The 16667-nt window shown below is 27.2% G+C and overlaps 1 protein-coding gene and 1 long non-coding RNA gene across 2 annotated transcripts in view; one reads left to right on the forward strand and one right to left on the reverse strand.

Moving 5' to 3' along the window:
- Nucleotides 1-16667, forward strand: part of LOC129966636 (guanylate cyclase 32E-like) — a 332599-nt gene that overhangs the window by 281110 nt on the left and 34822 nt on the right. Inside the window, exons 11-13 of the mRNA XM_056081138.1 lie at nt 1121-1225; nt 2334-2405; nt 4620-4794. Coding sequence (XP_055937113.1) covers nt 1121-1225; nt 2334-2405; nt 4620-4794 — 352 coding nt within the window. The remainder of the gene's footprint in view (nt 1-1120; nt 1226-2333; nt 2406-4619; nt 4795-16667) is intronic.
- Nucleotides 5329-16667, reverse strand: part of LOC129966646 (uncharacterized) — a 185862-nt gene continuing 174523 nt past the window's right edge. The window contains exons 2-3 of the long non-coding RNA XR_008784284.1: nt 15524-15594; nt 5329-5448 (exon numbers count right to left, since the gene is read on the reverse strand). This is a non-coding gene — a long non-coding RNA (uncharacterized LOC129966646). The remainder of the gene's footprint in view (nt 5449-15523; nt 15595-16667) is intronic.

Below are 16667 nucleotides of genomic sequence, written 5' to 3' on the forward strand. Positions count from 1 at the left end.
TCCTTAATAAACGCCCTGGAAATATCGTGAGAATTACTAGGTGCTGACTAATTGGCCGCCAAAATTTGATCTAAAACGCCTGGTCATGCAAATATTTAACATCACACTTTTGTTGCCAGAAAGAACATTATATTTCCAACTCTGCATATAAAGTTAGCTGATAAAGCGTTGTCAATTGAAGGAAACTGTTTTCATTTTTGTATTACTTGTCATTTGAAAGAATAAATTTCGGTGTGTTTTATGATGCACAGATTCGAAAACTTGGTAAAGATGGACATTTCTTGAGAACAATGGCAGAACTTAAAATAATGCTTCTTTTGGCATTCAAAAATACAATCAAATACTTTCTTCGTGCATAATTCCGCCAAAATTGTCTAACGACTCCTGAAGAGCTACAGAATGCTTCATTGCAGCATGATCATTAAATTGCATTTCCAATGATTATGTGGAAACATAACCATTTTTCTGGTTTCCAGAAAAATCTTCGTGAAGTAAGTGATGAGGAAAGTGAACCATTCTACTAAGATTTGAACGCCATGAAGATAAGATATCTAGGTAGGTGGAATACACATTTAACGCCTGACAATTGCTGCAGCATCAAGTGTGAATGTTCACACTTGATGATCACTTATCAAACACTCTATAAAAGGTTATAAGTTGAAATTTTTATCTTAATATGTATGTTTGCCGTTAGTTTATTTTACTAAACTTTACTGTTTGCATAAACTCAACTATATATAAACTTTGTATGAATAAAACTATTCTTTGTGGATTGAGTAATATTTCTTTTTATTTTCATTTATGTACATAATTTTGTACGACTTTCAAAATAAAGAGGGTATCGTCTAATTTAAAATACTGATGGCAGAGACAAAAGCTGCGATTACTTTTAGTTCCTGAAGCCAAAAGTTAATAAAAAAATAAATCCCAGATATAAAACAAAGAAATTGTGTTCACCTGTGAAATCTATAAGATTTGAATGTAGGTTTTAAAAAATGTGGAATTATTTTTTTAAAAAGCTATTTCGGATCATAAAAGAATATCTTTTTATAAGAAATTATATGCATTAATTTATGGCTAGTAATTTATTTTTCAAATCAATTGTGTCCTTTTTTTTTAGATGAGAGATCTTAGACACGACAACTTAAATCCTTTCATCGGAGCTTGTGTTGATCCACCAAATATATGCATTGTTACAGAATATTGTGCTAAAGGAAGTCTCAAGGTAAAAGTTCCTCTTTCTTGAATTGAAAAGATAACCGACCAAACATTTCATGGAAATTCGTCTAAAACTGTAGCCATGTATTTTTTCATAACTAATCCAGAAATCTTAGAAACTGATTTTAGAAAATGTCTAGGAATCTGGAAATAATGGGAAGTTCTTCGAAATCGAATTTCTTACTTTTTAAAGACATCTTGCACTAGGAAGGTTTTTTCATAAATTCATACAGAGAAATAGAAACAAAAACAAAGGTTAAAAAGACAATCCTCAAAAAGCGTAACTTCAAATGACATTATGCAATTCACTTTTATTGTTGTCTGTTTTATTTGTGTTATAAAAATAAATAAAAAATGCAGAATTCAAAAGGCCGAAACAATAAAAGTTTTACAAATATTTACTTCTTCAGTAAGAATTTTTATTTCTTATTCTGTTCGCAATTTACTTGAAAATGTAAATTGGAATGTCAAGAGTATCCATTAAAAAAATTCTGAATGCTTCCCACTTAAGCTGTTTCAGACATATTTTAGCTCCCTAACAAAACAACATTTCTAGTTTTATTTCTTTCATAACAAATAGAAGAGCTTCATTACGTCATATGGGTATAAAAGTCTCTACGAAATTGTCAATTTCATAAAGACTTAGCAACTTTCTCTTAAATTTTTTCAAAAGCCCTTATTTTTCAACAAATAATTTGCAAAGACTTTATTTTTGTCTTTTATTTGGTATTTAGTGAAAGCGATAAAATTATCTTAAACAATATTATTGGATTTTTATAATTGCAGTATAAATACAATAAATGTGTGCTTTATGGTAATATAATATGCTTTATGGTAATATAATAATATTGTATAATTATAAACTATATTCGGAATGTTGTACAATATTATTGAATATTGAATAGTAAAATATAATATTGTACAATTTTGTGCAACAGGTTCTATTGCTTTTGTAATAGTTAGTCCTTGCAACGAATTTACATGAAAACACGCTATACTTTAACTAAAGTATAACAAAGATGAAACTGTATATCCATAATTATTTATTTCATACTTAAAAGCAGATAATGATGTGTTAAATTCCGGGAATAACATTCTTTTTTGTTTATTTTCAGGATGTTTTGGAGAACGAAGATGTTAAGCTAGATAATATGTTCAACGCTTCGATAATTGGCGATATAGTGCGGGTAAGAATCATAATTTTTCTTTAATATTTTTTTAATATAAATAATCTTTATTAAATAATATTACGCATTAATAAACGCAAAATATCAAGACTTATCATGTAATGAGGAACATATTTCCAAATATATTAAAGTGAAATCAGTAAGAGAATAAAAATGCTGCTGCCAGAATATGAAATTTTACATTTCCAAAACATTTTATGAATAGTCTGCTTTCTTCTTTAAAAGAAGACTAATTTAGAGAGGACTCAATTAGTTTAAAAAAATGTATATTACCTTAATTGTCATTCTCTATGTAATAGTTCTTATTTATAGGGTCCATAAAGGAAGTAAATAATTTTTAGATGAAATCTTCCGAGGCAGTAATCTTTACAATCTTAAATATATAAGGCAAGCATATCTCAAGGCAACAGTAAATAATGATTTTATAAAGAAATGTTTAGTTTTACAATATTTTAAAAGAATTTTTTTTAAATGCGAAACTGATTGCTGGCAGATACGATTTTCAATCTTCCAACTGATTGCAACAATTCTAAACTGATTGAAAATTCATGCTTAGCTAGCAATGTATTTTCCTTAGTATTTGATAAAGAATTTAAGATAGCACTCGAATTGAATCCTCAATTATGTAATGGAAGCGGATATAAGTTTACAAATAGATGCTTTAATTGAACTTTTAAAAAATAAGTTTTTAAAATAATTTCTACAAAATATTATTGTAATCAAGATTTTAAGTCTTTCATATGTAATATTTAATGGTTCGTCAAATGGTACAGTGAAAATGATATTTTATTCATGAAAAGAAATCTAAGTTTTTTTCTACTTTCATCGCTTTTAAGTTTTCCCTAACAGTATGATTAACTGCATACTGTTCGTTGTTGATATAGTATCATTTATCTTTTCTCTATCAAAAGAATAAACTTTATTCTTAATGTTTCTTTCATGATGGTATAAGGAATGCTGGAGGAAATTCCTTATACCATCTAAACTACATCTATTTATCATTTCTCAAAGTCCAAAGAGATTGCGAATTCATCGCAATACGGAAGTTATTTAAAAGCAATAGAAACTTTTTCGCCTTAAATATAACTCCAATACCTGAACAAAAGAAAATATATTTGTGCATCTCGTAAGATTTGAAAAGGAGGCATGTCATTTTATGGAACATGAAAAATTCATCATTATCGATTTCAATTTACAGAATATTTTTGGAATTGATGATTGGGAATTTGTAATTACGAGAAAGGAAAATGCTGAATTTATTTTTTTAAATGTCCTTAAATTAGAATTTTTAAAGCCATGAAAAATTAATCATATGCTTTATTTTCGAAATAGGAACTAAGAGTTCCAATGAAAAAAATATGTATATATTATGGTCAAATATAATTAATATATAAGTATTAATATTAACCATGGTATTAAATATTACTAATAATAATCACTTAATTGACTTGGATGTAATATAAATAATCTGATTACAGACTAGGAATTATTTAGTTTAAACAATTTGTATCAAACACTGAAAATGATTCGCTTTTCTTTTTAAACATTATTTCAAAAAACATTTAAGCTTCATCAAACAACGGAGCAATTACAAAATCTTCCCCATTACAAAAAATATTATAACAACTATTAACATTTGTATGTAGTTATTTGGAAGTATTGTAAAGTTTGTATAACTTTTAGTAAACCATTTGCATCTGCAATGATTTCAAATTGATTCTTATCAAGTATTAACAATTTTATATCTAGCCACGGAGTGTGTGATTCTTACTTTGAGTGTTCCAATATCTTTACTGGCTTGCGAACACTTTAACTTTTATATACCTCCACAATTGCCATTTAACAACACTGGCCATCTTGAATTCATGGAATCGAATAATACATTAAACTGTTTCCTTCGTTGATATCATTTTATTAACAATGGAATGCAAAATTACTATTTCTGCATTAGTAGCACATCCCATGCTCTAAAAAACCCAACTCTATTATAACAAATATTTTAAATTATTATATGCAATGATTATTCGTAATAATTTTTATATTCAGGGAATAATGTATGGTCACCCTTTATAATAAGAGTAGTTTCATTATGTATGTTTTTTTCAGTATTCGATTCTGCAATGAATAAAATCATAATTTAAGATGAAAATCATTGAAATACAGAATGAAATCCAAGAATATATATATATATATATATATATATTTCATTTTCAGGGTATGATATATCTTCACGACAGCCAACTCCGTTCTCATGGTAATCTTAAATCAACCAATTGCCTGGTGGATAGTCGATGGGTAGTGAAGATAGCAGATTTCGGATTACACGAACTGAAATTTGGAGCTGATGCTGGAGATGATGATAGCACTGATTTTGAAAAGCAGTGTGCGAGTAAGTAAAGAAAATCAATTGTTTTTTTTTCTTTTCATATGAATATTAAGAATTTTCTACCAACTCATAATGAAAATATAAAAAATTCAATTTAGATAAGAATAATAATTAATTAATACTTTAAAACAGTAAAAAATAATCCATAAACAAAGTGTTTTCCGTTCCATGTTAAATATATATATATATATATATATATATAATGTCTAATATTTAAATTTTCATATTCAAGAAAAGCTAAGCATTAATTCACTATCAAAAGGATTCTGATTGTATTTTAAACACAATTAAAAGGGGATAATGGTATGTTTTTAAATATGTAGAACATAATGATTTTTATGTAATTATTTCCATTAAAACTGAAAAGCTCCAAATTCTCCTTCAACAAAACTATATTGGACCATCGATTTCGGTGACAAATTTCCTCTCGTTTCCGTTATGATTGATTAAATGTCCATGGAGAGTGCTTTGTTAGCTACGGAAGTTCGCCGAGATAAGTTTGGGGAGCAGGCAGTTTACAGAGGATTCTGAAACTATGTCCAAGCACATGTTTATTTGATTGGCAGAACAGGGAATGTTTCTAAGGTGTTTTTTAGAGGCATGCTATTTCTCTTACCTTTTAAAGAGAAATTCGCACTTTCCAGTTTCCTGAGGTACCTATACATAGATGATTGTAAGATGAGAGGATTGAATAAGAGAAACTTATTTTGACATGTATAAGGAATACATTAAAAAAATATCATGAAATTTTAAAATAGATGACTAGATTGTTAATGCTTGAATATATAAAATTATAAATAATATATAACATATATTGCAAAAGATTTAATGATATTTAAAGAAATATCATGAAATTTTAAAGTATATGACTAGAGTGGTAATGCGTGAAAAAAATATACATTAAAAAAATTACCAAGATTCTATAAATCCCATTTTAACTCGCGAATAGATTTATGATTTGAAAAAAATCAAAGAAAGATTTCAAGATAAATTTAATGATTCTTAAATTCAGTATGAAAATATTCATACTCTGCTGCTGTAATATTTTCAGTGAAACGGGAGATGCTCAAAATGTTCCACAGGGGAAACTATTTGAATTTGAATTAACACCACATTTTGTACCTAGCTATTTTTTGGGGAAGTAGATAATTTTTAAATTCCAATTGCATTTAAAATTAATAATGAAATGATAATTTTTAATATCAATCCCATGCATATATTTGGATACAATCTATTTCGATTCCAATTTATAATTCAAAATATAAGCCTTGCGATGACATTTTTATTTCCCTAACTATGTTTGATAAATTTCATAATTCCTTCAGACATTTTTAAGAAAAGTTTATGATACTGTATTATTTTATTGGTATACTTACTGGTTATTACATTATTATTTTTATATATACTATATTAAACTCACATTCGATCCTATGATTACGACCCTCATAATTTCAGCGCACCTTATCTCTGTTATATAATTACAGGTAAATTTTAAAAATAAAATACAGAGGAATCAGAACTGAAATCTTATAACGCTAAAATGATCCTTGATATATTAATCCTTTACATTTTGTTATATTATTAAGAATTTCCATTTGCTGGGTGTATGCTGCAAGGTGCTGTATAGCAGATAATTATGCTTAATCACTAGAACGCCTCGAATTTCGTTTACCTATCCTTACACATCCGCAGAGGTCGTTTTGGCATCACGATATAAAATATATAAAATAACTGTAATAATTAAATAATTGCAAAAATACTGTTCTGTAGGGTTTAACTTTAAGACTTTTTAATATTATTTCATGTAATTATCATATATTATGACACTTTATATCATAAAAGTCTTTAACAAAACAAATTACTTAATCTTGTAAATTGAAATAAAACAATATCATTAATAAATATTAGTATAAAAAGCAAAATCGTAATTTTTGTGAGAATGCAAGCTTTTTAATTATTATTTATCGTTTTTATGCATAATTTTTTGTACATATCTCATTTACAATGGATACAGTGATATTCAATTTTTCCTGTACATTTTCCGCAAGAGACGCCTATTTTTTAGTTGCATTTCTTTTATGCTCTTTAATTTTACATTGCGTTTTAAAATTTGCATTTTAGCGAATTTGTAATTCCCTTAAATTCAATATTTATTACTGGAATTTTATGCTCTTTAATTTTACATTGCGTTTTAAAATTTGCATTTTAGCGAATTTGTAATTCCATTAAATTCAATATTTATTACTGGAATTTTATCAATTTCATCTTCATTTTCTTCAGATTCTTCGCGGTCACTTTCACGCAATCTTATGTCTTCATCGTAATCTAAATTAGAACAAGACACCACACCGCCATAAGATTCATTTTCAGAAAGGTCTCGCAACAAATTAGCAATTTCATCAGGGCTTAAACCTTTTCTCTAAGAGCCATCGTTTCAGGGTATCTGCTCTGCATAAGGTTTGGAAATCGAATGATTTTTTTAGCAGATAAGCAAATGCTATGTAACGAAATACTTAGACACAAGAATTTTAGTATAATTGATTCATTTCATAAATAAAATTAGAAAGATAAATCGTTCCAATTTAATGGAATTTTGATGGAAAACATTGTAGACTTCATTTGGCAAGTTCAAAAATCATTCCAGACAAAATTCCCCGAAATAAATTCTTTTTTGAAAAAAAGAAAAAAATCACTGTAGAATTCAAGCACATAGAATTTAAAATTAGTATTAGGGGAATATTTTCATAAAAAAGGGAATATCGACGAATCCGAGATTTAATTTGATAAAGTACTTCGATCCAAAAACTTGAGTCAGCCGTTTTCAAATTTCAGCCAAATCAAAAAAATTTCGAATTCATTTTTTTTTTTTTTTTTAGAATTTTCTGCTTTAGGCTTAAAAAATTATTTCAATTATTCGGAACACACTTAATCTTCTACATTTGATAATATATGTTTTTTTTCTTTCGATTTAGCACACTTACGAGGAAGAATATGATGCAATTTGCTGAAAACTTTTTTTCAGATTTAAAAACATTAAGCAATTTTGTAAAAAAACTGCTGAAAGTATCATCCGATATTACCTTGGGAAGGAATTTTAAGAACCATGAATTTCCTTATATGTCGATAAAAAAAATGAAATAGTTCTTAAAACTTAGCTCTTTCCTTAGATTTTACAGTTTTTTTTGTCTTAATAATGGGGAAAAATCGCAAATCAATCACAAGATAACTTCTTATCATCCTTAAAATTTAATATAAAACGAAGATCGTGTCTTTTAGAAAGCAAATAATTTAAACGAATTTTGATGAATTGAATATCAGACTCAGAATTATATGAAAATTGAATAATCTTTGGCAAGAGAATCCTCATTACAGCTAATGTATATAAATCAAGAACTTCAAGATTTTTAAAAAATGACATTGTCCAAAACGAAACGCCATAAAAAATAGTCAAATTATTATTGATTAGAAAAAATACACGTATCATGGGAATATATTTTTCTTCGCACTTTTCAATGATATAATTTTCTTTTCCATTTTAAAAATATGCTAGGCGTATTTTCTAACAATATATTTCATAATTGAAATAAAATTCAAATCATTTTTATTGTTGCTATTAATATGTATCTATTCTTAATGATCGGGATATGGAATTTTGGCTTATTTTTCCATGCTGAACTGATTTCGATATAAGGTACGAGTTTAGTAATTTTTTTTAATTTTCTGAACTTACAATTAAGATATAACATCCGAATTAAATTTTATATTGATGCACTTCTTTGTGCCATAATTGGATGTTCAAAGATATTGATAGAAAATTAGGACAATGCACTATAAAATGAGCAAAACGGTTTGAGTTATATTATTATCATAATTTGAAGTCTAAAAATATTTTGATGAAAAAAATAATAAATCATAATTATTCAAAAAATGCAATTAAATTTTTAACAGGCATTAATCCCAGAGCATCAAATCGTCACCAAATGCAGTTAGTAATAATATAAGACGAAAATAATAAAAAAAAATCAAAATTATATTTAATAAAAGTAATATAAATTATAATTTTATACAGAATGATATAAAAGATCATTCTGTAATTATTAAGACTAGATAGAAATTTAATTTTATTAAAACTAGATACCAATTTACAGAAATTACTATTTATTTAATCCCTTTGTATATCTGTATCTATACTTATAATAAAGCTCAATGTGTGTGTGTGTGTGTGTGTGTGTGTGTGTGTGTGTGTGTGTGTGTGTGTGTGTGTGTGTGTGTGTTGGCGCTCTACAGGCCAGACCGTTTGACATACAGCTACCAAATTTGGTACATGTATACCTTGGAGGTTGGGAATGTGCACCTGGGGTTTCTTTTTTCGAATTTTTAATTAGAATTTTAATTATTAATTAAAAACTAACTTTCCCGCCAAAAAAATCTTCCATTTTCCCCACCGCCAACTTTTCCGCCAAAAAAATCTTCCATTATCCCCAAGAAATGCTTCTGTTTTTTTTTCTCCCAACAGTAATGAGGCTAGGGTTAAAATTTTTCGGCGGATTATTTCAATCGGTTCTGTTTATTTTCTTAATGTTTGATGCATTTAAAATTGAACATTGTTAATGAATCAATCTTTCAGATTCATTCTGAAGTACTTTTGAATTAAAATAAAACAGAATAAAGGAAATTAAAAATTTCTAATCCGCATAGCGTTACCCCAACTGGCGTAGAAAAAATCACGTATTTGCGTTACGTAACCGGCGAAGAAAATTCACGCATGCGCATTCTGTTCTGATTGTTGCCATGACAACGTTATCAATGGATGATTTAAATTATTTTTGGGTTAGTTGCATGCTTTTGTAAGTAAATTGTATTTATGTTAGTTATATATTTTTTGTATATGCTTATAGTTTTAAGTAGTTTTTTTAAAACCTGTTTTCAACCGTTTATTTTAAACGATTCGTTTTATTTTCTTAGTGTTTGATGCATTTAAATTTAAACATTGTTAATTAATCGATCTGCTCATAATGAATCTAAGAAAATTTTGTTGACCAACTCTTGAGATATTACATAAATTTAAAAAGATATTCTTTAGTGCCCATAAAGTTTAAACGCTGAGTGACTCTATTTTTAGTAATCAGATTATAAAAAAATGCTTTGTTTCAGTAAAAAATATTATTATATTAATTGAAGATAAATTCTTTCCACTTTAATTTAAAGCATAAATTCTACGGGTGCTAACAGAAAATGAGAGATACATATTACGTTATGACTGAAGGCCTTTATAATATTATGAATGAATTATATGATAATCAAAATTTGAAGTTTTAAAATATTTTGATGAAGAAGCTATTAAAGTAGAAATTGCATAAAATATTTAATTATTAAAATTTTAACGAACATTAAGATTGGCGAACCGGCTGGTCGCCAAAGGCGGCTAGTATATAATATACATACAAGCAGAGAGAAAGGATGATATTTCATAGATCGATAAAAATATTCCATATTTATTTACAGTTGATGAACACGAGCTTTATTCTCTTTATCGAGGCTCTTTATATTGAATATTTATGTATTATTCGTTTAGAAAAACTATTGAGAAGAATGTTTTTTTTTCCTTAATGATTTACTTAAAAGAAATTTACTCCATGATTTACTTATTTGAAAAGTGTTGCTGCAGTGCATTCTACAACTGCAACATTAAAGCAGATCCGTTTTGTTTAACAGATTAATGTGAGTTAAGGATTTCGTTCACGATTTATTGTCTAAATTTTGAACTTCGTTTGAAATTTATTGAACGTTACAAAATCGAAAATAAATTATTCGCGTTTTGTTTAATATAATTGAATAAAATATTAAAATATTTTCTACGCACTTCTTTTTAAGAAATGACTATATCATTTCCTATTTTAAATCATTTCTATTTAGAAGAATAATTACTTAAAAATGTAACTTAAATGTGAAAAAAAATGATATTTTAACACCACTGTCTTGAAATCTGACTTGGAATCTTGCTCTTAAATCCCTTAATGCTTTACCACCAAAACAGAAAAATTGTATTCTTGAAGGAAATTAAGAACACGAAATTTTGTTAATTTATCTTGCAGAGAAAAAAATTCATCTTTACCTTCTGCAAACATTAATAATTTGTTTGTTTGTTTGTTTTCAAATCAGAGAAAACTTTGTGAAAGACAATATTTGAAGAAGATTAGTTCCTGTAACACCGTATCTTTTATTTGAAAAGAATCACAAATTAAAGACAGAAAAGACAATTACCTTATTTTGTATTGCGCATATAAAACTGATGAGCAACATATTCTCATTTATGTCTCTATTATTTCAATGAATTTACAAAATCGAGTTCGAAACCATAACAAGAAGCACTAAATTATCCATTTCAAAAATGTGAAAAAACCTTTATAATATTTTTGCATAACAAATATTTCATTTCCTATTTAAAGTGGTGTGTAATGAAAATAGCTTTTATCAAGAAATGGTTTTAACAATTGGTTTCGGAATCACGAATTTGTAATTAGAATCAGAACTTAATGCATATTGATGAGAGATAACACCTGTGGTGTGAATAAGAAGATACCAATACTATATTTCTTCTTATTCTTTTTAAACATTAATACTTTTTTAACATTTTAATTGAGAGTTACTCAAGAAACTAATAGTTTACCATTTCAATTAGTAGAATGCTCATATAAGAAAAAACCTGTAAAACCATATTCTCACCATACCTGAATGAATATTTAATTTTTCTACAAGGCAAAATTAATAATTGATTTTGTAGATAATATCAATTATAGATAAAATTCAAAGAAATTATTCTGCCATGGAGTTTATCGCAATTGTTTGTTTTAGAATAAAGAAACTAAATCTTCTAACAGAAAATTAAAATTGCATTTTAGGATGAAAGTTAATCTTATTCTCCACGATGAAAGGTGCTAAATAAAATATTCTAATTAATCAACAGGCTGAAATTAAATCTTCCAAAAGTTCTCAGGTAAAGCTACATCAATTCAAGTTTTCTGCTTCCATTCCTGAATTTAAATGAAAACAAAGTTGCTAATCTTATTTTGGATAATAAAGAATTCTTCGCGTCAGTGAATAAATTATCCTCAAATGCCAAAGTGTCTTTCATTCATTCAAACTTATTTTCAATAGGGGCATTTAATAGCTCATTATTCACATTCATAAAATCCTGGCACTATTTTATGCTTTCGATGTAAAAATATATCCTTCAAACATTCTTAATTATGATAAATTTCCCTTTCCGTGGACAGAATCCACTGAGAATTTTCATTATATCTTGATTTTGTATTATAGATTGTTATTCAAAAAGAAGAAGCAGATTTAAAATATTTTTTAATGAAAGACCGTGGGTAAACACATGCATGATATATCCTTCTACATAGAAATTTCAAAGCTTTATTCTATAAATTCAAAATGAGTCAAATTGGGAGTCAATTTTCAGCAATGCATGAATTTTTTGGTTTCTGGTTCTTGGAATCACTGCCATAACAATTGCACCTATTTATGTAGAAGAAGTGTAGAATTCTATGAGTGACTCAAGAAATGATATGGGGAAAATATCTAATGAAATAGTGCTAAACATGGGTACAAAGTGAGTAATGCTTATAAGTTGCAATTTAAAAATACGTGCACTTTTTGGTTACAACAACAAATTTATTTTTAACATAGCCGTTATTGTTACTATCTACCATCTGAAATTACAAAATTGCATATTCCCTAAGAACAAAGCGTATGTTTACTAATGTGAAGCAATTCTGCAAAACGTTGTCTTTAATCATATGACCAATCCTTGGATTTCTGTATCCCACTTGATTTCGAATATCTCCGAAGTCATAACTTGTATTAATTGGTATGGAGAAGGCAGGCCTGATGTGATGTAAGTGCGCTGTTGCTTAAGCTCTCTATTCTAAAACTCTTTTGCGTAATATTCTTAACACAATAGCTTATGCTTAATGAGGACCCATCTCGAATAAATGCAAAATACTTACTTACTTATAAATACCAGAATCATTTCTTTCCTTTACAGCGAGGAGTATTACTATCCAAAGAATTCATCTTGGAATAAATTACCCTCTCGCAGTTAGTTCTTTGAAGAAACACAGACCAAGAATAAATATTATAGAAAATTCACATCGAACAGATGTTTATCGTACAGATAAGGTGATTATCTTAAATAAAGCATGATACTGTATATCCCAAATCGACATTTATGAGCGTTAAATGAAATATACAAATAAAAATCTACTCCTACTGTCCAAAATATATTCCAGGATCATTCCAAATCCATATATCTAATTTGATACGATTAAAATCATGAATGTAATGTGTAATGAAATGTAATGTGAATGTATATATGAAATGTAATGTGTGTATATGAAATGTAATGTGTCAAAATTATACGAGAATAATTGCTGTATAAATGAAATATTCCATGGATAATATCGGATGATATTTCAGAGGGTCTTATCAGAAAATGTATAAAGTCAAACAAAACCTATTCTACAAGGATTATAAAAGAGAATGAAAGCTTGAATGTTTTAGATTCTGTTCTTTTCCATCTTAACTTGAGCTTCTTCTAGTCTACAGAAATGGGATTTCTTCCTTTCTTTTTTCCATAACAATATAACAGCGACCATAACTTCACATTTTGTTATTATTCTTTTAACAGAGATTTTCCTGTTCTTAGTTTTTCTGATGAACGAAATTTATATATAACGAAATAATAAAAAAATAAAATTTCTATAGAAATGAGCATTTTGATAAATTAAATTAGCTATCAAGAAAAAATACGTAAACTTAAGATGAGAAATTTCCACACTGAATTTCGTTACGGAATATTGATAAACTTTAGGAATCACTTCATGGAATGGAAAAGTAATTTTATTCCGAAGACAGACGAAAGCATCCATCGATAATCAAATTTTTAAAATGAAATTCTCAGATTTTGTATAGGTGAACATATTTTCAAATATTTATGTTTCTCTACTTTTATTTTAGATATGCTGAAATAATAGTATAAATTTCAGGCTTGTCACATATATTTATACGAAATCAAAACAAAGGAGCAGCAAGAAGCTGTTTTAATTTTCATACATTTTTTTCTATAACTGGACACTATTATTATATTTTAGTATTATAAAGTATTTTTTTTATTATTTTATAGGTTAAAATAATAATATGGTTTCCTACAGCAATATTATTATAGCGTTTTTTATATATTAGATGAGCGTTTTTTTAATTCACTGTTCTAGGATTACTGAGTTTATGAATCTAAGGTAGGTGGCAAAAATACCACGTCGATAACGTTAAACAAGAATTAGGATTATAGAGAAAGATTGAGAAGAAGGGTAAAAGTAAAAATATTTCGGGAAGAATCTTCGGTATTGAAAACATAAATGGCCAAAACCATGCCATGTTGAAAGCCATTTTTTTTTCAGACACCCTTTAGCAGCATTTTTTTTTTTTTTTTTGCTTCTAATCCGAAAATTTGGCTGAAGACTCCTCCCTTTTTAAGTAAGGTTGGTTTTTATACGTCATTGATGTCTCTAAGGGTTAGACGATGACAGAGACGTAGCTGGCGTTCGATGATGTTGAAATCTCTGGATATAATGAATGAGAAATATTTTACTATGAAGCTGCATCCATTTCTAATATATTTTATAGTTATTTTACAGATAAATATTCAGAATTAGCATTTTTCATTCCCTTATTATATCCGAAAAAAGAGTAAGTGTATTTCTTTTATATTATGATCCAATGTTTTAATAAAATGAATTAAAATTAAGAGTGCGCAAACCCAAGACAAATTATTGAGATTAATTTGAAATTTTATTTGAGCTCTTATTTTGACAATAAAATGGATCATTAGATATCTATCTATAGTGAATATCCTTCATATCTTTCTTTTATTAAAATAACTCTGCTAATTTAATCCCTTTTTTCGTTCTAGTATATAAAATATCGAAAAGAAAAGAATTTGTTAGAAAATTCGAACTCGAGATTTTGGAAGAATTCCATTGTTTCCATCTCTCGTAATTCGAAAAATTAATTTTTGGAGTTAGGTTTACCTGGCTGTCATTTAGGATAATAATAAAAAACGCTTAAGTTAAATGGATTAAATTTGGTTAAAAGACTATTTCAAATTTATAAATTTTTATCAAATTTCGAACCGAGTTAATTTCGAGGAAATATGTCTATTCGAGTGCAAGTTAATATGACAACTATAAAATGAAGAAGACTACATGGATATGATTTAGTTCGCAGATATAATATCTAAAGTGTAAAATGGTGTCAATTTGGAGGCAAATCCATCAAGCAGATGGACGTCTGTAGGTCTGTACTTTCACAAGCGTGTAAACACGTTGATTCGAAAACTCTACAATTTAATATATATGAAATTTTATATCAAATTTCTCTGATTACGATTGTTGTTCTATGCCAAATTTTGATTTTTTTGTTGATTCGGAAAAATGGCATCTGAAATACACATTTAGATTTTTGGGGTTTCTGTTTTTTTACCGTATTTCAGTGATTAATTACCAAAAAAAATCGCAAAAGATTGTACTCAAATAGTATCTTTCATAACTTCGTCAGCATCATCGAGTAAATAATACATCTTTTTAATAATGCATTAAATAATCAACATAACTTTTCGGCGATTCAAATAAGTGAAAACTTAGAATCAAGAAATGTAATATTTTCTTACCTTTTGTTTCGAGTTTTCTATATAAGATGTCCATGATGAAGGAACATATATAATAACAAATATGAAGTAACCTGGGAAGGAAAGAAAAACATTATAAGCATTTGTTTTATTTCTAATATTAATTTATGAAATTAAAAATCATACACAAGTGTATTAATTGCAAAATAGAAATGCCAAAAAGAAATAATTGAATAAATAGAGTGCAATAATTTTCCTCAGGATTAAAAACATACTATTTAATGACTCACGATTCAGCGTTAAATAAGCACCATTTAAGTTCTCATAAACACTTCCCGTTAATCATTTCAAAAACTGGGAATTAACAAGAGAAGTTTATTTTTGATTTTATTGCTTGTGTTTTTAATTTCATATATTATATTTTTACAATTTACAGATACATACTAATTTCTTGAATTAAACATCCAGAATATAAAAAATAAAAATAAACTGAAATTATAAAGTAAAATGATAAATTGAGAAAGAAGAAAATTTATAAGATTGTATATACAATTTCATTATATTAATAATTTTTAAAGTTTTCTGTTTATTTATTTTAATATAAGCATAAGAAATAAGGTGACGCCAAGTTTCAATTATAAACTATTGCCATGGATAAAAAAATCTTTTTAGCACCTTATGGATAAATTTAAGTAGTTGTTTAAGAATTTTTGATTCATTAATTTCTTACTATTTCATAAAATAATATTCATACTACAGCGTAACATTTAAAACAATACGACAAATTACAAAATCAATTGACTTTCATAAAAATCTTTTTTTTTAAATTTAGTTTTATACTATTTAGAGTGTTTTTTCAGACAGATAAATAATGATAGAATGAAAATCAAAACTATATGGGGACATTTCGAAACTTTCTTACTGACAAGTCAAGGAAGATATATGTCGTCTGGTGCTGTCCTATTTCAGTGTGATTTTTTGCTGATCTATGTAAAATTGCTTTCTTTTTGTTTTCTTATTTGTTGCTGACAGAGGATGTTAACATCAACAATTTGTTCAAGTCATAACATCTTATTATTTATTTTCTCTCGTCTGCCTCGTGACATATTCAATATGTCTGGCGTGGATGAAACATTATTTATATTTTAACGAAATTGTTTTTTATATTAAAATGTGCAATCAGTAT

Source organism: Argiope bruennichi, chromosome 1 (genome assembly GCF_947563725.1).
Source record: "Argiope bruennichi chromosome 1, qqArgBrue1.1, whole genome shotgun sequence".
NCBI lineage: Eukaryota > Metazoa > Arthropoda > Arachnida > Araneae > Araneidae > Argiope > Argiope bruennichi.